Genomic DNA, 27,281 nt, shown 5'->3' on the forward strand with positions numbered 1-27,281 from the left:
TTAAATGAGGGGAATCCAGAAAATCTGCAGGGGCTCCGACACGCTGCACTCGCTGTGGAAGCACACAGACTACTGTGCAGTCACAGACACACTGTGGATGTAGGAACTCAGATGAAGTTCACGTGCAGCAAATGGGGAGGAGTGGAAAGACAGTAAACAATGGCAGTAAAATAGAACTTCGTGAAAAGGGTGGGGGGGGGGGGAGGGGGTTATGCAATGTCACTGTACTAAGGAAGGAAAGGCCGACAAGCAGGAAGTTACACTCATAAATTAGACACTATTTTAGATACTGTCCGAAACAGTGGAAGCAAAAGAGTTCTGGTGCAAAGCTGAAGCTCCTGGAAGAGAGACGTAGTTCATAATCTGAGGAAAATCGAAAGAGAGAAAGAGATTTAATACAGAGGTGAGTCAGCAGTTCTGTAACTACCCCATTAACTTCAGGGGTTATTTTTAACAGTCATTTGAGGATTATTATTATTATATAGTAATATTTATAGAAATAAATATTAATAATTGATAAATAATATTTTTAGAAATTAAAAAATTTAGCTAAGGAATCAAATTCTACAATATACACTGTAGCCTGTGTGCATTTGTGTGTGTGTATATATATATATATATAGTAATTGATAAGATTTTCACAAGTAGTCTTATTATTAAGGGTCCAAAGCACGAAGTGCTTATGGACCATTATTGTTATATTTAGAGTTTCAGTCTAAAATTGCACGGTGGAAGACGTGTGTGTGTGTGTGTGTGTGTGTGTGTGTGAGCGGGTTTACCGATCCTTATGGGGACACAATGTCCCCATAACGTGATAAATATCCGTTTTTTTTTCCCTTATGGGGACCGGTTTCCTGGTCCGCATAAGGGAAAACTCTATTTTATAAAAATCGGTGACTGCTATGAAAAAACTAAAAATTAGGTTACTTATGGCTATGGTTAGGGCAGGGTGGGGGTTAAGGTTGTCATAGTTAGCGTTAGCATTTTTCCCATTGAAATGAATGAGTGGTCCCCATAAGGATATGTTTACCCTACGTGTGTGTGTGTGTGTGTGTGTGTGTGTGTGTGTGTGTGTGTGTGTGTGTTTGTGTACTCCTGGGCAAAAAAAAAATGAGCCAAAGCTTAGTGTTCTATTTTTGCCCAGGAGTGTGTGAATGTTTGTTTATGGGTCAAGGACGTATAAGGTTTTCAAAGTATTGAAAAAACAAAACCGCAATTATAATTCCCTATAAGCCTTTTTATGTTCATTGGAGTGTCACCTATGCCTTCATAATACTTATAATCAAGAATAAAGCCAGTAATTCATATTTATTGTGATTCATATTAATGTACCTCAGTAAAATATCATTCACCGTAAGACTAAGTGTATTTTTTCAAAAAAGTTATTGTATGCCCATTTTTTTTCATAAAAACATTGTTATATATCCCTGCTCAGGCTGGCGGAAATATAACTATTCATAAAAATGACATATTATTTTAAATTCAACATATTTGATGTGTCACAGGTACATCTCAAAATCTGTAGAAGATTTTTAACAAAATTTTTTCAGTTATGAACCGATTCCGAACTGCCGATACCAATATAGATACTTTAATATTTTAATATGATCAATGTCTATATAATATATTCATATTTATACATTGTATATTAGCAATGTGTTTAAAACAAGAGAATACAAATGAAAAAAAGTATGCCAAAAATGTTTAAGTAGGCTACTAGAAACATGCATAACATCTCGTTTGTAGGATATACATCTTGTTTTGAACATTTTGAAGAATTTAATTGCAGTTCAGTTCGAGTATCTTTCAAAGCGTATAGGCAAGTGACAAATGCTTAAAATTCCCCACATTTTTTCTCCCTTTGGCAACAGCGTTACTTACACGTTATCACTTTACACATTGTGACAGCAGCGCATCATGTATCATAAGCTGTAGTGCGTTCGCTACAAATCATCAAATCATCTACCGCTTTTTTCATATTACTCACATTGTCTCGACACAATCGCAATGAAAATATCTTTCAGTTCATCCCTTGAGATTTGTTTTTGCATCTCTGAGTTAATGACACACAATGTTTTTGTATTTTAATGTGAAATACTGATGTTATACTGAATGATAATATTTTGTTGACACATATCACTTCAACCTATAAAATATCAATTACCAATTAAATTACATTCCTTATAGACATTTTTAGTTATAAAACTGGGTTAATAAAAAAGATATTTGAAATGTGAAAGCTAGCTGAATTAAGATAACTTCCATTTGAGAGAGGTAGACAGAGAGATAGACAGACAGAGAGCGAGAGAGAGAGAGAGAGAGAAATGAGTCAAATGCAACAGACATTAAAAACATGGATTTTACGATGCATCATAGTTGAACTGACACGTGAGTTACAGTTTCATTTCCATAGGATTAAATCAGCGCTAAACATTTCAAACCAAGAAAAAAACATTTCATAAAAAGTGTAAAGCAGGGTTGCCAACTCTCATGCATCTGGCGTGACATTCACGCTTTCAGACTCACACACAAGAAATCTTATGGCAAGTCTATATTATTCCATTATAAACCTAGTATTAGATACATGAAATGCATTGGGGTAGTTTGGGGTAGTTTGCAAACCGTACACATTATTTACAAGGTAATAAAAGTATTACATACTTGTAAATATGTGTGCAGATTTGTCTGGAATTGAAAATCTCACGCCAGCCACCTGACCACAGTTGACAACCCAGGTGCAAAGAAAACGGCAGTTCTGCTTAAAATCATCACGAAACAGTGATGTTACAAGTAATACTATGAGATTACATCACATCTGTCGGCGCATATGTGGCCGTCTGGCGAGCAGGGGAAACACTAAAGACTGACAACGGCGAAGGCAGGATGACACCTGCTAGCCAAACTGGGAGAAGACATGAAAGACTTGGACAAACAGGTGTAGAACCTGACATCATGGATTTTGAAAGAAAATACGTAAAATTATTCCACCAACATCAAAGCAAAATATGTCCGTATTCTGAACATCAGAATATTAACCAAATCCATTATCTGAACATCAAAATGGAACGAATCAATGTTCTCAAACTGAACTCATTATTCAAAAATATCTTTGAAACATGTATTTCATTTTATATTGCTGGTGTATGTCATTTTCCTGTGTAGGCCTAGGTAGTATTCTGTAGCCAAACTCGTGTGTCACTTGGAATCAGAGATTACTGCTTGGACATCCGACTTGAAGTAGTACAGTACGTCATGTCTTTAACTTGGGGCCAAGCAAATGAATTCCTTATTTCAGTTGCTTCTTGTGTGCAACTAATTTCCATCTCTTCTCCCACAACCATGAAAACAATCCCTTTCTCTGCTTCCTGTTAGCCTTTCCTGTCTAGAAACTATAAAATATATACTGGATTTGATATGACCCTTTGTTTGTGTTATGCAACCCTCTTCTTATTAGACAATGACATCTACAGTATAAACATAACGTTCCTTGAATTACCTTAAAATGTCATAAAATGTCTATATATTGTTGCAATTACTAACACAGTTATGCTGTGGATGTTCATTTGTTTTTTTTAGTAAGAATTTTTTATTTTAATCAGGACAGTTACATTGAAGGATGTTTTGACACTAATAGTTTGCAACACAAATATTTCTGGATCAAAAAAAGGTTAAGAGGTGGGTGGTTTGGGACACCAAATTTACATGTCTTTGTCCAGGGGTGTCGTTAGGTCCGATCAGCTGAGGCTGTAGCCCCAAGTCTTTTACCCCAGATGCCAGTCTTCCTTAAAAAATGACACATCATTGATGTTTTTGACTGTTGTCATAATGTGTCATTCAGTTCCAAAAACCAAATGACACATTATGACAACAGTCATGTTTATGAAAAGTCATAAACATCAATAATGTGTCATTAATGTGCATGACATGTGTCATGTCATTCTTATGATGGTTACATGTCACCCATATGTAGACTGCTTCAAGTAAAGTGTTACCTAAGATGCTAACAGGTCTAGATACTTAATTCAATATTAGTTCAAATACTAGAACTCATCGCCATAGGTGGAAAGTAGCAGGAGAACATTTTAAACTGGATTTGAGAAAGCACTTCTATACACAGCGTGTAGTTAGAGTATGGAATAGTCTTCCTCTTAGTGTAGTGCAAGCTAAAACCTTGGGGTCATTTAAATCAGAGCTAGAGAAGATTTTACCAACTTTAAGCTATTAGTTGAATTCTCCCCAAGCAAGCTCGATGGGCTGAATGGCCTCCTCTCATTGCAAACTTCTTATGTTCTTCTTATGTAAAATAACTAGGCAGGGTTGCTGAGTGCTGAGACGCAGTGTGCAAAAGTTGCCAACACTTCCTCTGGCATTATCTCCAGCACAAAAACACTGTGCACCGGGAGCTTCATGGAATGAGCTTCCATGGCTGAGCAGTCTCATGCAAACCTCATATCACCAAGCGCAATGCCAAGTGTCAGATGGAGTGGTGTAAAGCACGCTGCCACTGGACACTAGAGCAGTAGAAATGTGTTCTGTGGAGTGACGAATCATGGTTTTCTGTCTGGCAGTCTGATGAAAAAGTCTGGTTTTGGTGGATGCCAAGAGCATGCTATCTGCCTGACTGCATTGAGTTAAAGTTTGGTGGAAGAGAGATGTTGGTATGGGGTTGTTTTTCAGTGGTTGAGCTGGGCCACTTAGTACCAGTGAAGGGAAGTCTTAATGCTTTAGCATGCCAAGACATTTTGGACAATTCTGTGGTTCCATCTTTGTGGGAGCAGTTTGGGGAAGGCCCTTTTCTGACTGTGGCTCAGTGCCCAAAGCAAGGTCCATAAAGACATGGTCAAGTGAGTTTGGAGTGAAAGCCCTGACCTCAACCCCATCAAACACTTTTTGGATGAACTAAAACGAGCCTTTATGTCCAACATCAGTGCCTGACATCACAAATACTCTTCTGCATGATTGGGCAAAAATTCCCACAGACACAATACAAAATCTTGTGGAAAGCCCAGGAAAGTATAGGAGTTATTATAGCTGCAAAGCAGAGACCAACTCCATGTGGATGGATATGAATTTAGAATGGGATGTCATAAAAGTTCCTGTAAGTGTAATGGTCAGGTGTCCCAATACTTTGACCATATAGTGTGTGTGTGTGTGTGTGTGTGTATATATATGTACATATACATAAACAGACGTGGACAAAATTATTGGTACCCTTTCACACAAAACAAAGAAAAAACACAACTATCTCTGAAATAACTTGAAACTGACAGAAGTTTAATGGCATCCCTTATTGTTTATTCTATGTTTAACACAAATTTGACTTTGCTTTTGATTATTAATTCAGTTGAATATTTAAATATAATTACAACAAATGAAAATGGCACAGACAAAAAAAAAAAGATGGTACCCTTAATTAATATTTTGTGGCACCACCTTTTACAGTAATCACTGCCAACAAACGATCTCTGTACGTCACAATGAGACGTCTGCATTTGCCAGCAGGTAGTGTGGCCACTCTTCCTGAGCACACTGCTCAAGCCGTGTCAGGTTGGAAGGGTGGTGTCTCCACACTACAATTTTCAGATCTTTCCATAGATGTTCAATAAGACCTGGGTTCATGGACGGCTGTTTAAGAATAGTCCAATGTTTTTTTCTCAGCCATTGAGTGCTTTTAGCTGTATGTTTTAGGTCATTATCCTGTTGGAGGACCCATGACCTGCAACTGAGGCTGAGCTTTCAGACACTGGGCGGTAATCTTCACTCCAGGATGCCTTGGTAGTCTTGAGACTTCATTGTGTCCTGCACAGATTCAAGGTTCCCTGTGTCAGATGTAGTAAAGCAGCCCAAAACAAACCCGAGCTCCTCCATGTTTCACAGTAGGTATGGGGTTCTTTTCTTTTAAAGCTTCATTTTTCCTTCTGTAAACATAGAGCTGATGTGACTGGCCAAGAAGCTCCAGTTTTGTCTCATCAGTCCAAAGGACATTCTCCAAGAAACTTTAGGGCTTATAAACATGCATCTTGGCGAATTGCACTCAGCCTTTTTTTATGTTTTTCTGTCAATAGTGGAGCCCTCCTGGGTTGTCTTCCATGGAGCACATTGTCACATCCCGCTCCGTACGATCCCGATGTGTGCCACGCCCCCCTCATTACCTCGTGTTCAGCCCTGATTGTTCTCACCTGTTGCCTGTTCCGTTTACCGAGTCCTGTGTATATTAGTCCGCGTCTCCCCATGTGTGCCAGATCCGGCATTGTGGTGTCACGTTAGATGTCCGTGCCTGTTCGTCCCTCTCTAAATAAACCCCGTTTCCCTGACTACCTGGCTTGCTCTCCTGCTTCCCTGCTCGCCACCTCCACTGAACGTGACAGAATGCCGGATCTCCCATACAACACAACGCGGGAGACCGAGCACCACCGGCTCGGTCTCCTGCAAGACGTTGTGTTTTGGTGCTCCCAACCAAAAGTACTAGAGGATCCTGTAGCCCTGGAGCTGGCCACCCGGGGCGCGGACCTCCTCACGGAAGAGCGCCCGCCCGGACAGCAGTACCCGCTCGAGCGGGCACGCAAACTCCTACGCCGTCTCAGCGAGCGTCTCACACGGCGGAGAGGCGAACGCGTCGCCCGGAGCCCGGGCTAAGTGATAGCGGTGGCTCCGCTTTCCAAGGTAAGCGGCAAGAAGCGGCGGAACAGAAACAGAGTGCAGCAGGAGGAGGCTCCGTCTCTCTTCCTGGGGGCTTGCACTCTGCTCCCCGCCTGGGAGTTAGCCAGGGAGCACGAGGGCTCACCGCTCCCCTGGGATGATTTCGCCGCTACCCGCCTGCTCGGCGTCCACGGTGAGATGCCGCCTCCGCGGGAGGCATATCCGTACCGGCCGGAGCGCCTGCACGGAAAAGGGATCAGCCCGGTGAGAGACGCGATTCCCCGGGTCTCTAGAGCCCTTAAAGGGGCAGTCCTGGACCTGCCCGCTCCAGACCCGCCTGCTCCGGACGTACCAGCAGTGCCTGCTGCTGCTGTCGCCGATCTGCCCGCGGCTGCGCTGCCTGCTGCTGTCGCCGCCGATCTGCCCGCGGCTGCGCTGCCTGCTGCTGTCGCCGCCGATCTGCCCGCGGCTGCGCTGCCTGCTGCTGTCGCCGCCGCTCTGCCCGCGGCACCGCCTGCTGCAGCTGCCGACGCTCTGCCCGTTGCACCGCCTACTGCAGCTGCCGCCGCTCTACCCGCGGCACCGCCTGTCCTGCCTGACCCGCCTGTCCTGCCTGACCCGCCTGTCCTGCCTGACCCGCCTGCCCAGACAGCGGCTACACCTGCTGCTGCGGCCGCCTCTTTGCCTGCAGCTCTGCTCGAGGTGGCCACGGTTGCGCCCCTTCTGGCCGCGTGATGGCGGCGCCCGCCGCGGCGCCCCCTGCTGGCCGCACGCCTGACCTGCCCGTCTCGCCTGTCCTGTCCGGCCAGCCCTGCTCGCCGGTCCTACCCGTCTTGCCTGTCCTGCCCGGCCAGCCCTGCTCCTGCTCGCCTGTCCTGCCCGGCCAGCCCTGCTCCTACTCGCCTGTCCTGCCCGGCCAGCCCTGCTCCTGCTTGCCTGTCCTGCCGACGCCGGAACTGCCTGTTTCGCCTGTCCTGCCGGCGCCTGAACTGCCTGAGGTGGCCGCGGTTGCGCCCCCTGCTGGCCGCGTGATGGCGGTGCCCGCTGCGGCGCCCCCTGCTGGCCGCGCGATGGCGGCGCCCGCTGCGGCGCCCCCTGCTGGCCGCGTGATGGCGGCGCCCGCCGAGGCGCCCCCTGCTGACTGTACGCCCGAGGCGCCTGCAGTGGCCCCTGCTCTGCCTGCAGCGCCCCCTGCTGGCCGCTCGCCTGACCTGCCCGTCTCGCCCGTCTGGCCTCTGGCTGCACCGCCTGCGACCACGTCCGCGGCTGCATCGCCGGCTGCTGCCGCTGCTCTGCCCGCGGCGTCCCCTGTTGGCAGCTCGCCGGTCCAGCCCTGCTTGCCTGTCCAGCCGGTCCAGCCCTGCTCGCCGGCAGCTCCGCCTGCTGCAATGGCCACGCCCGTGGCCCCGCCCGAGACTCAGACTCCTGTCCCCGAGGGGGACCTTGAGTTGCATCGCCGGCTGCTGCCGCTGCTCTGCCCGCGGCGTCCCCTGTTGGCAGCTCGCCGGTCCAGCCTTGCTTGCCTGTCCAGCCGGTCCAGCCCTGCTCGCCGGCAGCTCCGCCTGCTGCAATGGCCACGCCCGTGGCCCCGCCCGAGACTCAGACTCCTGTCCCCGAGGGGGACCTTGAGTGGGATCCCTCGGGGACTGTCCTATGGACCCCAGATCCCTCTCCCTGCAGGGACCCACGCCCCTTAGGACCCCGCCTGTCAGTGTCCCGAAAGGGACGGGCCATAGGCGTGGGGCCCGGTTCCCGCCCGCCCTACCCCCTGGCTCGCCCTCGCTCGCCTTGGCTGGGGCTCCGGGGCCGCCTGCGGTTCCTCCGGCTCGGGGTCGGCGGTCGCCTCCGGGTCCCCCCCTGGTTCCGCGGTGCCGGTCCTCGGTCGCGCCTCCGGCTCCTTGTCGGTCGCCTCCGGGCCCCCCTGCTCCGGCTGAGCGTCGGACGGCACCTTCGCCGGCTCCGGCTGCGCCTCCGCCTGCCGCGGCTTCCCCCTCCTGCCTGCCTTCACTGGTGTTCCCTCCTGCTCCCTCCGTGTCCCCTTCGTCACTCCCTCGTCCCGTTCCCTTGGCCCCTGGGTGGTCCCCTCCTGCTCCCTCCTCCCTCTCCCCTGCGGCCCCTCCGGCCGCTGCCCGTCGCCCGCCTGGGCTCCCTCGGGCTCCCCTTGTCCCTCCTCCGTTCCCGTCTGTCCCCCCTGCCTTTGTTCCTCGTCCTTCTCTGTCTCCTCCGTTCACTCCTGGCCCTTTTGTTCCGCCTTTCTCCCCTTCTTCTGTGTCTCCCTTCCTGGTTTGTCTGTCCGCCTTCCCTGTTCTGTGTCGTGTCTTGTCTTTCGTCTCGTCCCTGTTCTTGTTCTGCGTCTCTGTTCTGTTCCCTGTTTTTGGTTGACGTTCTGCTTTGTTTTCCAGGTCCTGTTTTCCCGGTTCGTCTCGTCCGTCGCCTCTCTTCTGGCGCGCCCGGTGTGCACGCCTTTGGGGGGGGGTTCTGTCACATCCCGCTCCATACGATCCCGATGTGTGCCACGCCCCCCTCATTACCTCGTGTTCAGCCCTGATTGTTCTCACCTGTTGCCTGTTCCGTTTACCGAGTCCTGTGTATATTAGTCCGCGTCTCCCCATGTGTGCCAGATCCGGCATTGTGGTGTCACGTTAGATGTCCGTGCCTGTTCGTCCCTCTCTAAATAAACCCCGTTTCCCTGACTACCTGGCTTGCACTCCTGCTTCCCTGCTCGCCACCTCCGCTGAACGTGACACACATTATTGTGATGGATGGTGCAATCAGAAAGTGACGTACCTTGACCTTGGAGCTCAGCTTGAATGGTTTTGGATGGTTTCCTTGGCTCTATTCTTCTGATCAACCTGGGGTTGCATTTCCTCCTGTGTCCACGTCCTATGAGGTTGGCTACAGTCCCACTTTATAGTTTTTAATAGTATGGACAACTGTGGTCACAGGAACATGAAGCTGCTTGGAGATGGTCTTATAGCGTTTACCTTTAACATGGTTATCTATAATCTTCTTTCTGAGCTCCTCAGATAGCTCTCTCCTTTGCTTTCTCTTGCCCATGTTCAGTGAGGTGCACACAATGATACCAAATAACACAGTAGCATGTTCTTTCCCTGTGATACTAATTAAAGTTAAACACTCAATTTGAAATATGATTATAATACAAGGATAAATAGTCTCTTTAGGGGTACCAACAAATCTGTCCATACTATTGTAGCATATGTTTGTAAAATAAACAACAAATCATTTCTTTTCATAATTTAATTGGTTTACTCTATCACATACTAAAGGCATGCAAGTATACAGTAGACAATTGCTTTTAATTGAATCACTTTTCAGGTGAAATGAAGCATTGTTTCAATGAGCTGTAAGGGTACCAACAAAATTGTTCACGTCTTTTGCATGGAAGCACGTCACATTAAAAGTGAAAGAAAATGGAGTTGTTTGTCCATCCATCCATCATCTACCGCTTGTCCGGGGTTCGGGTCGCGGGGGCAGCAGCTTCAGGAGAGGCACCCAGACCTCCCACTCCCCAGCTACCTCCACCAGCTCCTCGGGGGGGACACCGAGGCGTTCCCAGGCCAGCCGAGAGATATAATCCCTCCAGCGAGTCCTGGGCCTGCCCCGGGGCCTCCTCCCTGTAGCACATGCACGGAAAACCTCTCCGGGTAGCCGCCCAGGAGGCATCCGCACCAGATGTCCAAACCACCTCAACTGGCTCCTTTCGACGTGAAGAAGCAGCGGTTCTACTCTGAGGCCCTCCTGGATATCCGAACTTCTCACCCTATCCCTAAGGGAGAGCCCAAACACCCTGCGGAGAAACCTCATTTCGGCCGCCTGTATTCGCGATCTCATTCTTTCGGTCATTACCCATAGCTCATGACCATAGGTGAGGGTAGGGACAAAGATGGACCAATAGATCAAGAGCTTTGCTTTTTGGCTCAGTTCTTTCTTAGCCACGACGGACCGGTTAAGCGCCTGCAAAACTGTAGACGCCGCTCCGATTCGTCTATCCAGCTCCCGATCTCGCCTACCCTCACTCGTGAACAAGACCCCGAGATACTTAAACTCCTCCACTTGAGGCAGTACGTCTTCCCCAACACGAAGAGGGCAAACCACCTCCTGATACTCCGGATGGTTTGCCAGAACCTTTTTGAGGCCGACCGAAAGTCACTTTCCATGGCCTCACCGAACTCCTCCCACGCCCGGGTTTTTGCATCTGTGATCGCCCGAGCTGCGTTCCGCCTGGCCCGCCGGTACCCGTCAGCTGCCTCCGGAGACCCCCGGGCTAATAATTCCCGGTAAGCCTCCTCCTTCAATCTTATCTAGGTCTGATTTAAAGGAACCCAGGGTTTTAGCTTCCGCTACACTAGCAGGAAGACTATTCCATAATAATGGGTAACCTGTAATAATTGAAAATGCGGAAATTTAGGTAGCATTATTGATGCTGAATTTCTGTTGGTCAGTATGTGGATCCTACGCTGTACATGTAATAGAGGATGTGTTTGGTAGTGAAATGGACATATGCGCAGCTTGAAAGCATGTAGCTTTTTGACCGTGACCCCTCATCCGTTATCGCTCTTCTGTGACTCTTCGTTCATCATTGATTATTGATTTGGAAATATTGAAACTTATTCACAGCTGAACGTGATCCTGTTGGTGACAACCTTCTGAAAATAAAAGAGATCAACAGTTACAAGGATTCGGAGTCAGTGAGTAAGCTTGCTAATGAGGGGGATGTTAGAATGGATGTGGATACGAGTCAGAAAATCATCTAGTTCATATGAAGAAGTGGTTGAATTTATTTAAGTAAAACACAGAAAATTTGCCACTACAGCTTTACAACACTAAAAGTGACCAAGGCGCTTCACAATTAAAACTATAATATAAAAATAGGAGATAAAATAAAAACTTAAACATAATTTAACTTAAAAATAAATTTAAAATAGAGTGAGGTATCACAAATACACTACAACAAATGTGAGAAACACAATACGTAAAACACAATAGAATGTCGAATGACACAGCATAGGGTACATGAAACAGTAAAATGTCAGCCCCAACTAAATATTAAAAGCTTTCCAAAATAAATAAGTCTTGAGTTTCGATTTAAAATGGTTGTAGTCAGAAATTGTACGAATCTCTGGGGGTAGTTTGTTCCAGAGACTGGGTGCAGCTACGGAGAACGCTCTATCTCCCCACTGTTTGTATTTAGACCTTGGAACTTCTAAAAGAAGTTGGTCAGCTGATCGTAGGGTTCTGCTGTGTCTCCTGACGGTTAATAATTCAGATAGATACGGTGGAGCAATGCCATTTAGAGATTTAAAAACAAACATTACAATCAATTCTAGAACATACAGGGAGCCAGTGAAGTGACATAAATATTGGCGTAGTGTGTGTGCACTTAGGAGTATTAGTTAAAAAACGTGCAGCAGCGTTCTGTACAAGTTCGAGACGATTTAAAAGAGATTGAGAAACACCAAAATAAAGGGCATTGCAGTAATAAAGTCTGGAGCTGATAAAAGCATGAACAGCTTTCTCCAGATCAAAGCGATTTAAAAAAGGTTTAACCTTAGATAAGCACTAGACTTAGTACTCCTAGGAGCACTCTCAGTAGATACTAGGGATGGGAACAAGTCATTCCTTGGCGAGTCTGAGTCAAGTCTCAGGTCATTTGTCCTCAAGTCCAAATCGAGTCCAAAGGTTTCCACCATTTTTGCTGTCAAGTCACAAGTCATCAGATTTGTGACTTGAATCCACTCAAATCACATTCAAGTTGTGAGTCATGTAACTTGAATCCCTACGTACCACAGTACATTGTAGGATACATTCTTTATAGGAAAATAGATGTTGAAAACATAGTGTCCACTCAGGGTTGTCCTCACAGTTTTTACGCCCGTGTATATGCAGAGAGTGATGCATCTTTCCAACAAACTGTCTCAGGGCTTTAGCCAATTGAAAAAGCAGACAGCAGGGAATTTATATACACAAAAATTATAAAATTATTGTTATGGTGTCCAGAGAGGGACTATAACCTCAAGTCATTTCAAGTCATAGGCTCCAAGTCGGGTCCAAGTGTTGAGTCATTTGCCCTCAAGTCCAAGTCAAATCCAATCTTTCCATCAGGTTTGCCTAGTCGAGTCACAAGTCATAAAAATTGTGACTTGAGTCTGAGTTGTGTCTGAGTCAGTGACTCAAGTCCCCTCCGCTGGTAGGTACTGACTAGGGGGGTATTCCACATAGCAGGATTAAGGGAAAGTCTGACTTATTTTGACAAGTCTGGCTCATTTAAGTGGGAGTTCTGTTCCATCAATGTGTCTAAAATGAATCCCTGCTGAACTACCATGGTAACTTAGGAGAGTGAACAAGTCAGCTCTGGACCAGGTTAACAGTCTCGCTTAGTTAAGCGTTGTCTCAAAGAACGTCTGACGTGTGGGAACAGATTCCCAAAAGATCGTTCCGTCAGACAAAATTCTGCACTCTCACTATACCAGTGTTTTTCAACCTTGGGGTCGTGACCCCACGTGGGGTCGCCTGAAATTCTAATGTGGTCGCCTGAAATGTCTAGTAATTGATAAAAAAATACTGATAAAAAATATTTTTTCAACTAATTATTGTTATAAAAATTATGATTAAAATACCACATACAATCTTAAACAACTGTATTCTTTCACGTTCATGAATATCAATAAATATGACTTCAAATAAAATGATCGCAATCACCTGACTGCACAAGTGACGAGCTACTTCAGTTCCCTCGCTTCAACCTGTCTAAACAGTAAAGAAAGTTGCAGTCAGAACAGAAAACCAAAATGGAAAGATTTCTTTGCCCACCTGCCACTGTAAAGACAGTTAGAGAACCGGAGAAACAGACACAAAAAAGACAGAAAAAATACGATGAAAGTTTCCTTCAATATGGATTTACTAGCATCACTGAAAGCAACGAAGGAAGGCTGAAATGTCTGCAGTGTGGTAACGTCCTGTCTGCCGAGAGTATGAAACCCAACAAGCTTAAAAGACACTTTGAGACAACACATAAAGAACATGTCGGCAAACCAAGAACTTTTTTCAAAAAGAAATATGCCGAGTTGAGTAAGCAGCGAGTAAGTACTTCAAACAGGCCGTGATGGTTAATGAGGGGGCACTGAGAGCCTCTTCTGACGAGTTGAGTAAGCAGCGAGTGTACTTCAAACAGGCCGTGACGGTTAGTGAGGGGGCACTGAGAGCCTCTTCTGACGAGTTGAGTAAGCAGCGAGTGTACTTCAAACAGGCCGTGACGGTTAATGAGGGGGCACTGAGAGCCTCTTCTGACGAGTTGAGTAAGCAGCGAGTGTACTTCAAACAGGCCGTGACGGTTAATGAGGGGGCACTGAGAGCCTCTTCTGACGAGTTGAGTAAGCAGCGAGTGTACTTCAAACAGGCCGTGACGGTTAGTGAGGGGGCACTGAGAGCCTCTTCTGACGAGTTGAGTAAGCAGCGAGTGTACTTCAAACAGGCCGTGATGGTTAGTGAGGGGGCACTGAGAGCCTCTTCTGACGAGTTGACTAAGCAGCGAGTGTACTTCAAACAGGCCGTGACGGTTAGTGAGGGGGCACTGAGAGCCTCTTCTGACGAGTTGAGTAAGCAGCGAGTGTACTTCAAACAGGCCGTGACGGTTAATGAGGGGGCACTGAGAGCCTCTTCTGACGAGTTGAGTAAGCAGCGAGTGTACTTCAAACAGACCGTGACGGTTAATGAGGGGGCACTGAGAGCCTCTTCTGACGAGTTGAGTAAGCAGCGAGTGTACTTCAAACAGACCGTGACGGTTAATGAGGGGGCACTGAGAGCCTCTTCTGACGAGTTGAGTAAGCAGCGAGTGTACTTCAAACAGACCGTGACGGTTAATGAGGGGGCACTGAGAGCCTCTTCTGACGAGTTGAGTAAGCAGCGAGTGTACTTCAAACAGGCCGTGACGGTTAATGAGGGGGCACTGAGAGCCTCTTCTGACGAGTTGAGTAAGCAGCGAGTGTACTTCAAACAGGCCGTGACGGTTAATGAGGGGACACTGAGAGCCTCTTCTGACGAGTTGAGTAAGCAGCGAGTGTACTTCAAACAGGCCGTGACGGTTAATGAGGGGGCACTGAGAGCCTCTTCTGACGAGTTGAGTAAGCAGCGAGTGTACTTCAAACAGGCCGTGACGGTTAATGAGGGGGCACTGAGAGCCTCTTCTGACGAGTTGAGTAAGCAGCGAGTGTACTTCAAACAGGCCGTGACGGTTAATGAGGGGGCACTGAGAGCCTCTTCTGACGAGTTGAGTAAGCAGCGAGTGTACTTCAAACAGGCCGTGACGGTTAATGAGGGGGCACTGAGAGCCTCTTCTGACGAGTTGAGTAAGCAGCGAGTGTACTTCAAACAGGCCGTGACGGTTAATGAGGGGGCACTGAGAGCCTCTTCTGAGGTGAGCTACCTCATTTGTAGGGCTACTGTATGAAGCCGCATACCATTGCGGAGACATTAATATTGCCAGCTGAAGTTTTATGGCTGATGTAAAATCAATATTATATCATTTATGAATCTTTAAAAATAGTAAATGTAAAAACTACAAGAACTTCTTGAATTATTGGTGAGGAATGGCCAAATATTCCAAATATAGTTATATTTATGAGTGATTTATGCTGGTTTGTAATTATAATTATTTATGACTCTTTTTCTCTTTTAAACCTCCATTCATCAGATGGAACTCAGTCGCCCAGAGTTGTTTGATTTTTGCGGTGTGTCCATGATTCACTGCTTCACTGAAAACTGGGACAAAGTGCAGAATTTCAAGGCCAGACCTGATGACATTGTGATCGCAACCTATGCTAAAGCAGGTATGTTAGTCTACACCTGCCTGCCTTTTTGTCAAGACTGCACTGGTGTTCACATCACTGTATGTCATCATGTTCAGCTGGATACAGCGTATGACTGAGTTTATTATGACCCTCGCTTCTCTCACTTAGGTACAACCTGGGTTTCCCAGATTTTGGACCTGCTGTACTTTGGAAAGTCTGATCCTGGCCGCCAGACCTCCATTCCTATATATGAAAGAGTTCCTTTCCTAGAGATGAGCATCCCAAAATTTTTTATGGGTGAGACAGCAATCAGAAATAAGTTTAAAAAGCTTCTTCAAAATCATGTGTACGAACTAGGTTTCATGAAACAGTATGTGTGGTATCTGTTGAAGTCTAATTCTGTCAAAAGCCAACACACATGTTCTTTGCTGTTGTTTTATTGCATACAGATCGTATACAATGGGAATACTAGTTTCAATAGGTTTTTTTAATGGTTAAGATAAGCATGATATATAGAGTTTCACTAGTAGCAGTGTGGCCCCTTTGTAAACAGGTGCAGAATTGGCAGAAAAGATGACCACAGTTCCTCGCATCATCAAAACACATTTTCCTGTTCAGTTCATGCCCAAGTCCTTCTGGGAAGAAAACTGCAAGGTACAGCTATATACACGACCAGTCAAAAGTTTTTGCACATCACAGGTTTTTACCACTTTTCCATTTATTTCATAAACTGCAAATTTTCATTCTTGTTAAGCATAAGAAAGTAAATGAAGTCAAATAAAACAAGTTTCCTTTATAACACAGAAGGACTATGTAACAGTGCATGTCTGACATCCTGTTAACTGGTTGTGTGGTGGTTCCATAGTCAAATTCTAGGCTGTCATTTAACTTTAAATTCACTAGTTAACTGTTTCATCCCATGAAACAGAGCAGTACTTAATGTCCCTTGTAGAAAGAATGCCTCAAATTTTCTCTGCTGTTATAACTGCTAGAGGAGGTTACTTTGATGAATATTTCTTGCAAATAGCAGTACTATTTATTGGCATATAATATCCAGTGTATTTTTAGTAAATGTTAAGTGAATAACATGTGAACAGTGCTCCCGGCTAACTTTCTGCATTGGTAGCACTGGTGCAGCTAAATTTTTCATTTAGGTGCACTTAAATTTTTTACAGCACCTTTAGCACCACAATAATACATTTAATAATACAGTCATAAACATCAATAATGTCATTAAGGTGCATGACATGTGTCATGTCATTCTTATGACGGTTACATGTCACCCTTATGTAGACTGCTTCAAGTAAAGTGTTACCCAAAATTTAAAAGGTGCTGGTGTTTAAATTGCTTGACAAACTGAAAATTTAAAAAACTTTAATGACTTAATACTGTGTGCTGCTCCCAGATAAGTATAGAAAAAGCTTTGGTTTGCTGCTGCTGATGCTAAATTGCTGGGGGAGGGGGGCGACTCCGGGGGTCACACACTTGTCATGACACAGGAAGTGTTTATTATATCAGTGTTTCTGATGCTGTGCATTTGCAAATGTTGTAAAGGTGATTTTCTTATTATAAAAAAAAAAATCACTTACATTTAGCTTGATAGTATAACCGACATGTTTCATTAGATTTTTAATGTGTATTTAGCCCAGTAGCGGCAGCAAGCGTAGAAAAAAATAATTATATTGCAGACAGGAAACGGGAGCCCAAGGAACACAATTTGGACTTTCAGTCCTCTTTGTTTGTATGTCTGAATGTTCGTAAGTTGAAAGTTCGTAAGTAAATGCATATAATGGTAAAGCAAAATCCTCAATATCGATTTATTAATTTATTAAAAATGCGATGGCTGGCAGACCGAGGCATTGTGGCGGTGGCAAATGACAAGGAGGTTTCTTGCTGGAAAGAATACACCTCTTTAATTAAAGCCCTTAAAAGGACGAACACAGGCCCTTAACAAGCAAGTATAACCGGGAAAAAGCGGGGAGGCTAGACCCCAGACAAAGTACACACACAGTGGGTAATTAATACAATAACATGCAAGATTCGAATATGGTTCACGCACGACATGGGTATACACACACTTGACAGTCGGGAGCAATTATGAACAATAACACCACAACAAGGGCCATTTACAGTACACAAGAAGGGGCTATTTACAATCTGTGAATATGCTGAGATACACAAACCATACTGGCGCTACACTGCCCCCTCCCCAGTGGTCGACCATCCCGGCGACCACCGTCCCGGCAACCGCAGCCACGACAAGGAGGCCATCACCTCCTACTGCTCTCAGAGGTCCTCCTTCAGCTAGGCCTCCTGAGTGCAGCATGCCTCCTCGCAGTCCTGCATCATGGCCTCCGCCTCCTGCTGATGTCCTGCCAGCTGCCAGCTGGCTATTTACAATTTACAATCTCCCATGAGCATACTGGGATAGGCAAACCCTGCCTGCACTGCAATAATTAATAACCCGCAGGTTAAGCAAATGTGTTGCTACCAAACTAAATATACAGTTATAATGAATACAACATATCGTTATCAAGTTAAATGTACATTAATAATCTAATAAAACATGTTCATTATACTAACAAGCTAAATGTAAAAGATTTTATAAGTAAAAAAACAATATACCTTTTTAAAACATTCATAAACACATAGTTTCAGAAACTATGGCAAAGACCAGCCCCTTCTCTGGCTTTGATTGGCTCTGACCCTCAAAAAAACAGGTAGGCCTGCGCACCAGTACACACCAGTGCGCACCAGTACACACCAGTGCGCACCAGTACAACAAAGGAAAAAAAATAGTTGCACGTTGGAGCCCTCCAGAGCAAAAAAAAACTTTTGACTGGTGGTGTACATTTTATGGCTGAAAGTAAGGATGATCCCATAACACAGCTAAACTGAAGTCAAAATTTGTTTGTGTTTTTCTTCACACAGATCATTTATGTGGCCCGTAATGCTAAAGACAATGTTGTGTCCTTCTTTCACTTTGACCGTATGAACATGGTGCAACCTGAACCTGGAGACTGGCCCAGTTATCTGCAGAGGTTTCAGGAGGGAAAAGGTGAGTAGATATGGGGGAAATTATGAGTGGGATTGTGCAGGACCGTGTAGAGTGAGTGACTCAAGAGAGAACAGTAGCATCGATGTACCCAAACCATTTCATCATTAAAAAACGGAGAGTTCTATTGGTCATGTGACATGTGTCATGCCGCGGGACGAGCAGGGATCGGAGAATAAGGATCCAGGACATGGAGAGTTGGGCACAAGGGGTTTAATGGCAAAACAAAGTACGAAGGACAGTACAGACTTCAATGACCGGACTGGTGAAAACATACCTAACGCAGACTTAAATACATTGAACTAATGAGAACAATCAGAAACAGCTGGTAAACACGGGGAATCCACACGGGGTTAACGAGGGGGCGTGGCACACAGAAGGAGCGGACGAGCGGGGCATGACAACATAATAATCAGATAACCACTTTTAAATGTGGCCTAAAGACCCATCTTTTTAAGCGAGCATTTCATTGCTGATTTTATGTGTTTTTATGTGCTGATTTTACTTTGTAGCACTTTGAGATTTGTTTTAATGAAAAGTGCATTAGAAATAAAATGTATTATTATTATTATTATTAACATGCATCGCAACACTAACTTTTCGCCCTACTGTCCCAGTGGTGTTTGGCTCATGGTACGACCATGTGAAAGGATGGTGGGAGAAAAAGCAGACATACGCCAACATCCACTACATGTTCTACGAAGACCTCATTGAGGTGAGGATCTGGAAATAGCCACGGAAGTTACACTGTAGTCCAGCAACAAACTAATTGAAATAACACAAATGTCAGTAACAAAGGCAGGTGCGGTGAATATGAACCGCCGAGTAACACAGATTAGGTTGTTGTATTGCACCGTCATTCTAAACCCAGACTGCTGTGTTTCTTAGGACACAGCCCAGGAGATAGAGAAGATCTGCTCCTTCCTGAACATCTCACCAACGCAGGAGGAAAAAGGCCGTGTTAGAAGAGAGGTGGGATTCGATGCCATGAAGAAGAATGAAATGACCAACTACTCCACCCTTGGTGTATTTGATTTCAAAATATCACCATTCATGCGAAAAGGTAGGTGGGTAATTATGTCCCTGATAAGAGAGGGATAGGAGACCAGGAGAATGAGAGACTGAGGCCTTCTGACAGTGAAAATCTTGATTAAATTAATAATCCAAAAGGTCCAATACACCGTAAAACCTGATACACTACCAGTCGAAAAGTACGTAGGCACCTTACCATCACGTCTATATGTGCTTGTTGAACATCCCATTCCAAAACCATGGGCACTAATATGGAATGGGTTACCCCTTTCCACTCGATTTTCCAGTTGATGTTGAAGTGTGGCTGTAAGGATTTGAGCCCATACAGCCACAAGAGCATTAGTGAGGTTGAGCATTGTTGTTGGCTGAGAAGGTCTGACTCACAGTGGACTTTCCAATTTATCTCAGAGGTATTCAATGGGATTAAGGTCAGGGCTTAGTGCAGGCCAGCAAAGTTCTTCCATACCTATTTTTCCAGACCGTGGATTTATTGACCTCCTTGGGCACAGGGGCCCTGTCATGCTGGAACAGCAAAGGACCTTTCCCCAAACTGCTGCCACAAAGTTGGAAGCACATAATTGTCTAAAATGTCTTTGCATGCTGATGAATTAAGATTACCCTTCACTTAAACTAAGGGCCAAACCATGAGAAGCAGCCACAATCCATTATGCCCCCTCCACCAAAATTTGTTTATGGATTTGTTTGTTGGCTGGGTGGTCAGCTGAACCTACCAGCTGACTGATTACATGAAGCATTTTAATAGATTTTTTCCATATCGTATAACTGGCCATTCAGGTGCATGTTCTTCAGTTTATTATGATCTGGTGTGAGCCTGTGGCGCTCGGAGTAATTTTTTTGGCTGGGTGGTCTAGTGTTGTAGTCAAGACCACCTAAACCGAGACCAAGACATTGCTGAGACCAGAGGGTATCAAGACCAAGACACTGCCGAGACTTGAGGGTACCAAGACCAAGACCAAGTCCAAGACCAAGACCAAGACACACTAAGGCGAGACCAAGACCAAGACTGGTCGAGACCAAGACCAAGACCAAGACCGAAAACAGACTAGGGCTAGAATCGACATCACATTACTCAGATCAACTGTAGAGAAAAAAGGCATTGCTGTAAAGTGTCATTACTTGTTAAATCAAATTCATGTTATCTTTTCAATTATATTGTCCATATGTCCATATGTCTCTCATTTAAAATCTCCCAGATTTGTCATAGTTACGAGGCCTGATGGAAAATAATATTCTCAGCAATCCTCTCCTATAACCATTTTATCAGACCTCGTCAAGGGAAAGAGATGGGATGTACCAGAAAGATGTTCATATTAAGTCTCTTATACCAGGGAGAGAGGCCTCGGGTAAGCTATAAATACGGCTATGTAATGATCCTCTGCTTTGAATTGAAGAGAATGAGCCTCCAGATTGACTTGCACCTCCAAGACCGTGCTTTCTAATGAATGTAAAATACCTAATTTAATTGAATTATAACTGCTATTAGTGCTGGGCGATAAAACGATCTTGATTTTTTATTGATAAAAAATAAGGACGATCACGATGATACACACAGACTATAAAACTCGATCAACTAAATTTGCTCCATTTTAGAGAATGTGCTGAGACAGACAACTCGATGGCCTATCGAGCAGAGGTTTACTGAACGCCAGCACAACAGCCAATCACCGACGACGTTGTAATTTTGCCCATCCTCCCTTAAAGAAGCAATGGGTGCGTTCAACTGCAGCTGACGCAACGAGGAGCGCGATCTGCCAGCGGCTACAGGGGTGGAGTATAAACTGACTGCAGCCAAGTCGGACAACTTCTACTCCTCGTAGTCTGTGAGACCAGACTGCAATGGCAGCACTGCCAGAAGGGTGTAGATAAATCTATACAAATATCACCTGTGTCACGCCCCGCTCCGTCCGCTCCTAGTGTGTGCCACGCCCCCTCATTATCCACGTGTGCTTCCCCGATTGTGCCCAGCTGTTTCCTGTTTCGTTTGCCATGTCTTGTGTATTTAGTCTTCGTCTGAGTCTGTCTTCGCCAGACTCACCATTAATGTTGCCTATCGTGCTTCCCCGGTCCTGCTTTCCAAATAAATCCCCTTTGTTCCTGATTTCCTGGCTCCGATCGCTTGCTTACCTGCACCGCTTGCCCGCGATCGTGACAACCTGCATGCCTTCTTCACAGATTGGACGATCGGTATGTCTTTCTGATAGGTATGTCTTTCTGATGGGTATGTCTGTCTGATAGGTATGTCTTTCTGATGGGTATGTCTGTCTGATAGGTATGTCTTTCTGATGGGCATGTCTTTCTGATGGGCATGTCTCATGGGAATGTCTTTCTGATCGGCATGTCTCATTGGTATGTCTTTCTGATGGGTATGTCTGACGATTAAACAAATAAAGCAGCACAACATTACAGTAACTAACAATAAATAAACCACTAACTTACGTGTATTGTTAGAGCATTTATGTAATTTATTTAAACTTTATTTTACCAGTAAATGAACTGAAATCTATGGAAGCCCGTTTCCGCCAGGTAGTAAAAAAAATATAAGCCACGGAATCTCGCAATTGCGACTTAGTAAGTCGCAATTGCGACTTTATATCTCGCAATTGCGACTTAGTAAGTCAGAATTCTGACTTTATATCTCGCAATTGCGACTTAGTAAGTCAGAATTCTGGCTTTGTATCTCGCAATTGCGACTTTATATCTCGCAATTGCGACTTAGTAAGTCAGAATTCTGACTTCATATCTCGCAATTGCGACTTTATATCTTCAATTAAAAGGACCTGGATTTCACTTAAGCATCGGTGTCATTTTAATGACAGAATCGTGTTGTCCAGTACACATACAACGATGCCCACCGATTATTTTTGTGCTTCAAACCATTTCATGATTTGTGCAAAATCGTGTTAATAGCTAATATTATAGGTGCTGTCAGCTGTAATGACATGGTGGTTTAGCATTTTGGGCTCATGGCGACTGATGCACACCCCTTTGTTTCCCAGATTGCTTTACGTACAAATCTTAATTAATTTCTGAATGTTTGAATGTATCCGTATAATGTGCAATGGGACAATACATGAATGGGTTAATAACTTTAAAACTAGACAAGACTGGCACTTCTAGTGAAGTGTGCTTTGATCAGTGGACTACAGGGAACAATGCACACCCCTTGGATTTTCAGAATAACTTTCTCTCTATCAGTTATTAATTATATATTGTATCCATATTACATGGCATAGGGGTAATGCACTAAAGGGTTAATTGCTCTGAAACAAAATGAGACAGTCATGTCCTATGAAGTGTGCCTTGATCAGTGGAGTCAGGGGGCAATGCACACCCCTTGGATTTTCAAGATCACTTTCTGTCTAACAGTTTAATTATTACATCATATCCATATTACATGCCATTGCTTCATTTCATACATATTGACAGTTAATTGATAACACAAATTAATCCATAAGTAAGTTGTAAAGTGTGATTTAGGCAGTGCACCGTGGGACAAAGTAAATGTATCACAGCTGAATTGCTTGATTACGTGTTTCGTAATCGGTGTGCATCGTTGTCTGTGTACTGGACAACACGATTCTGTCATTAAAAACGCCCCACCTTATTCCCGTGAAAAGTTATTAAAGCTAGAAACTTGTTTCGAGATACTAAGTCGCAATTGCGAGATATAAAGTCGGAATTCTGACTTACTAAGTCGCAATTGCGAGATATAAAGTCGCAATTGCGACTTACTAAGTCGCAATTGCGAGATTCCGTGGCTTATATTTTTTTTACTACCTGGCGGAAACGGGCTTCCATAGAAATCAGTTCTCACTGCTTTATGTGCTTTTCGGGAGAAATAGCAGATAACGCATTGGAACTTCCTGGGATACAAACATCATGCGTGTGACTAAAATCTTCAGCCAATAAGGGCAAAGTTGTGTCGTCACGGAGGCAGTTCCAGTTTGTGCTGCGCGGTCTGTCTCAAGTCGTCTTGCTCTCGCGAGGATTTTGTACCATGTGACATGGTGACGCGTGGTGACATTTTGGAACATTTCTTTGCCGACTTCGCTATCATGCGATGTGTATGAAGTGTGTGGACTGTGAAGCACTGTGTCCATTGAGAAAATGTATACAATGTAACGTTTTTAAAGTAGATGCATCTGACTGGTTGCATTTGAATTGAGGCGCGTAATGAATAATGATACTGTTCTGTGAGGATCAGAGCATGTGAGCGGAGCGTGAGCGAGGAGCGGAGCGGGCGGAATTTGGTCAGAGCGCGGAGCGGATTTTCTAATTAAGGCTGGAGCGGTCGCTTTGTCTCGCTCCAATTTCGCTCCGATACCGCTCACACTACAATTCTGAGGCGTGCCCAAATCTACCCAGAATTCATCTGTACAATTATCAAGACTGTTACACAAATTGGCCGAGATGGAATTCGCAAAGTATTTCACAAAGGAAACTGATAAATCATACAAGTGTACTATTCTTATCAAACGTATAGATGACAAGAATGTACAGCAAGAACAACAATGTGGTGAAACTGTTTCAGTGAGTAAAGATTCACTTTGGAATCACTTTTCTCAGAAACATGAGTGTGCTACGCGAACAAGCGGAAGCCAGAGCAAAACGCGTGCAAGTTTTATATGGTTGTAGCATATCAAGTCTATAAAGTAAATTAAAGTATAAAAGCCTATAAAGTAAATATTGGTAATCAAATAAATTCGTTTTGTCATTCAAAGTAGGTCTAATAAGATTTTTTTTTATTTCACGTAACGTAAAATTTTATTTTAGAGACGTGCTGCATCAACAGAAAAAAATTGAGGAATTTAAAACGTGTCTGTATATTCTTTAGGCTATTAAACCCACTGATTCCTTTATTTTTAAGCCTATTTTTGTGTGGAATGCCATTTCCAAACCTGTCCGTTGTTGCCGATAGGTTGCTTAAAAATAAATATTTTCTGTTCTGACTGGCAATGTTGCCGTTGCTCATATTTCTTTATGACATAAGGCTTCGGTTTAAGGTGACATTTGTTAGGCATGCAGATTATTTGTTCCTCTTTTAAATTGGAGCGAGCGTGGAGCGATTTGACTGGAGCGGGAGGACATTTTAGTGGAGCGAGGAGCGGTGTTGAGCGGAGCGGCTTAGTGCGAATTAGAGCGGAGGAGCGGGCGGAGCCAACAGCCTCGTGAGCGAGGAGCGGAAATTCTCACCGCTCCGCTCCGCTCACATGCTCTGGTGAGGATGTGCTGTTTTCTCTTATTTTCCCCATCCCATCGAGACCGCTATGTCCGAGACCAAGACAAGACCGAGACCAAATAGGGTCGAGACCAAGACAAGACCGAGACCAAATAGAGTCGAGACCAAGACAAGACCGAGACCACAAAAAATTGGTCTCGAGACCAAGACCGGTCTCGAGAACTACAGCACTAGGGTGGTCAGCTGACCTTAACAGCCGATTGATGAATGTCTTGCAAATTTTACATGCAGAGATACCAGAGCAGTTATCAAGAGAAATAACAGAAACAGTCTGTTCATCTCAAGTGTTTATTTCTAGATTCTGATCAGAATGTGTTCTTTCTCTCTTTTTCTTTCTAGGAAAGGTTTCTGACTGGAAAAACCATTTCACTGTGGCTCAGAAAGACTTCATCAAATTGCTCAATCAGAAAAAGATGACAAACACCACCCTCAGGTTCAGGACAGAAATATAGCTTGCAGTGTTCGAGTAAAAGTATACTCAGGCTCATGTACCTGTGCTGTTCAAAGGGCTTCCACCAGATGGAGCCAAAGATTGCCAGAAGCAGGATCAGCCTGAATGAAGATCACAGGGAATGTGTAAAGGGGAATTTACAGCAGGTGGACTAGATCTGGCAATTCTAAAATTTCATAATAGGAGCAAAGACAGATGGAAAATTATATCACAGATATATATCGTATCATATATTAAAGCTGTACTGCCAGAACACATCTATGTACTGACATCGCAGGCTTCTCAAAAATAACAGACATCTACAACAGCATCTTTCACCTTATTGCCCCTTTTCCATCAAAATTAAAATGTTTTGAAACTGACACAACTGTGCTGTGTATGTATTTAAACCTGCCACCTCCTTTGTATGCAGGCATATATGACAATTTCTGAAACTGCAAATATACATCACTGTGATCATTCTCAAGTGGATTAGCTGGATATTATGTAAGACAGGCATAACAGCAGAGCTCAATCAAATTTAGGCTCTGCTTTTCTTTTTCCCACATCTGTGTGATGTTACTCTCCCTATTACACTGATAAATGTGGACACCTTGGTAGCAAAGTCATTAGGAAGTGGTTCTTTCCTGGGAGTGCTCTGATAACGCGGACTGAAAGATAAGATACTTTATTATCATTGCTGTTCATATAATGGAATTTTGTGTAGAAACAGTCCTTTCAGTAGCACATAATACACAGAATGAGACAATGGACAATTCATATAATACACAGAATGAGACAATGGACAATTCATACAACACACAGAATACACAGAGTGATACAATAAGGACACAGAATACAAAGAATGATAGAATAAGGACACGGAATAGACAGAGTGATATGATGAGGAAAATAATTAGAATAAATTATAGAGGTATATTTACACTGTAAATATTTTAACAATTAAATAGGGTGATGAAGGTGGTTATCTTGACTTGATTTGGACATTTTTACGGGACATCTCTATCACAGTGATATAACATGGACGATAGGCCATCAATTAAAGTAATATGTTTTGCATATTTGACATAATAGTTACCAAAGGAAGGAATCTTTATATGCCAAGATCTTTGTAAGTAATATATGCAAGCAAGACAATGATGCATATAACACTAGTATTAAGCTAAATAAACGCAAACCCATTATTCAAGTGTTGGTATTAGTATCTGCATGTTATTAATTATTGTTGGGCATGGGTGTCAAAGTGGGACTGTCTTACCAGGGCCCCAAGTCAGGGGAGGGCCCTTGAGAAGTCTGGAATTTTATTTTTCTTTCAATATTACTATCATAAATAAAGGTCATAATGAATGTTGCTAACTAATGTAAATTGAATGTTTTGGTTGAAGAAGTCGGTTGAGTGATGGATTGAATTTTGTATCCCACATACTGTATATAGTGTCTGAGGACAGGCCACCCCTCACCCCTTGCAAAAACACGAAATGGTTTAGTCTGCCTTCAGCAGGCTTTTTAACTAGACACATTTTAGCATTCCTTTCATTCTGCTAGAGGGCACATTGTAGCCTTGCAGTTGACAATGCCCTTGTCCAAGAAAGCGAAATCAGGCTGTCAGAAAAGAAAAGAATGGCGGGAATGAGAGAAAAAGCAAAATGAGGGAAAGCAACTACTGATAAACTTCTTTTCCAAGAAAAGTGAGCACAAATGTGAAAACAGATAGCCTACATGAAATGAAAACCGCTTGAATACCACCGGAATTGTCAGTGCTAAAAACCGCCTGGCAATTGAAAGAACGTCTAATACACTTTCAAGTGATGCCTTGGTTACATCTGTAATCTGAGGTAAAGCCTTAATAAATTGTTGTTTGCATACCAGATCATCGTAATAGTACTAATTTCCATCCATCCATTATCTATACCGCTTTATCCATCTGGGTCGCGGGGAAGCTGGAGCCAATCCCAATCTTAAAATATTCCAAATCTTAAGATATTCAATAGGATTTCTATGTTAGACTGAAGTTAATAACACAGATCTACAAAAATA

General features: G+C 44.1%; 2 protein-coding genes across 8 annotated transcripts in view; both read left to right on the forward strand.

Moving 5' to 3' along the window:
- Positions 1-264: 264 nt before the first annotated feature.
- On the forward strand, positions 265-27,055 carry LOC140577524 (cytosolic sulfotransferase 3-like). Of its 7 annotated transcripts, none has more exons than XM_072713161.1 (11): positions 265-403; positions 5,689-5,880; positions 9,042-10,937; positions 11,278-11,348; positions 15,350-15,485; positions 15,615-15,743; positions 16,000-16,100; positions 18,378-18,504; positions 19,119-19,216; positions 19,390-19,564; positions 25,133-27,054. In XM_072713161.1, exons 5-11 carry the CDS (start codon positions 15,350-15,352, stop codon positions 25,243-25,245), a joined length of 879 nt encoding a protein of 292 aa, XP_072569262.1. In that variant the 5' UTR covers positions 265-403; positions 5,689-5,880; positions 9,042-10,937; positions 11,278-11,348; the 3' UTR covers positions 25,246-27,054. The 7 variants fall into 7 exon arrangements, with proteins under 7 accessions (XP_072569262.1, XP_072569265.1, XP_072569263.1 ...); XM_072713164.1 differs by having other exon boundaries at positions 10,046-10,937; XM_072713162.1 differs by having other exon boundaries at positions 5,689-5,876.
- The window catches only part of LOC111847786 (cytosolic sulfotransferase 3-like), a 50,954-nt gene continuing 23,962 nt past the window's right edge, over positions 290-27,281 (forward strand). Inside the window, exon 1 of the mRNA XM_023819301.2 lies at positions 290-403. The gene's annotated coding sequence lies outside the window, so the exon portion shown is untranslated. The remainder of the gene's footprint in view (positions 404-27,281) is intronic.

This window comes from Paramormyrops kingsleyae, chromosome 6 (genome assembly GCF_048594095.1).
Source record: "Paramormyrops kingsleyae isolate MSU_618 chromosome 6, PKINGS_0.4, whole genome shotgun sequence".
Classification (NCBI taxonomy): domain Eukaryota; kingdom Metazoa; phylum Chordata; class Actinopteri; order Osteoglossiformes; family Mormyridae; genus Paramormyrops; species Paramormyrops kingsleyae.

What these genes read in the sequence shown, in the direction of transcription:
- LOC140577524 (XM_072713161.1), top strand. Translation starts at nt 15,350, where the DNA reads ATGGAACTCAGTCGCCCAGAGTTGTTTGATTTTTGCGGTGTGTCCATG. An exon ending in GAGGTTTCAGGAGGGAAAAG is followed by an intron (nt 18,505 to 19,118) that starts GTGAGTAGATAT and finishes CTACTGTCCCAG; the next exon opens with TGGTGTTTGGCTCATGGTAC. An exon ending in ATCACCATTCATGCGAAAAG is followed by an intron (nt 19,565 to 25,132) that starts GTAGGTGGGTAA and finishes TTTTCTTTCTAG; the next exon opens with GAAAGGTTTCTGACTGGAAA.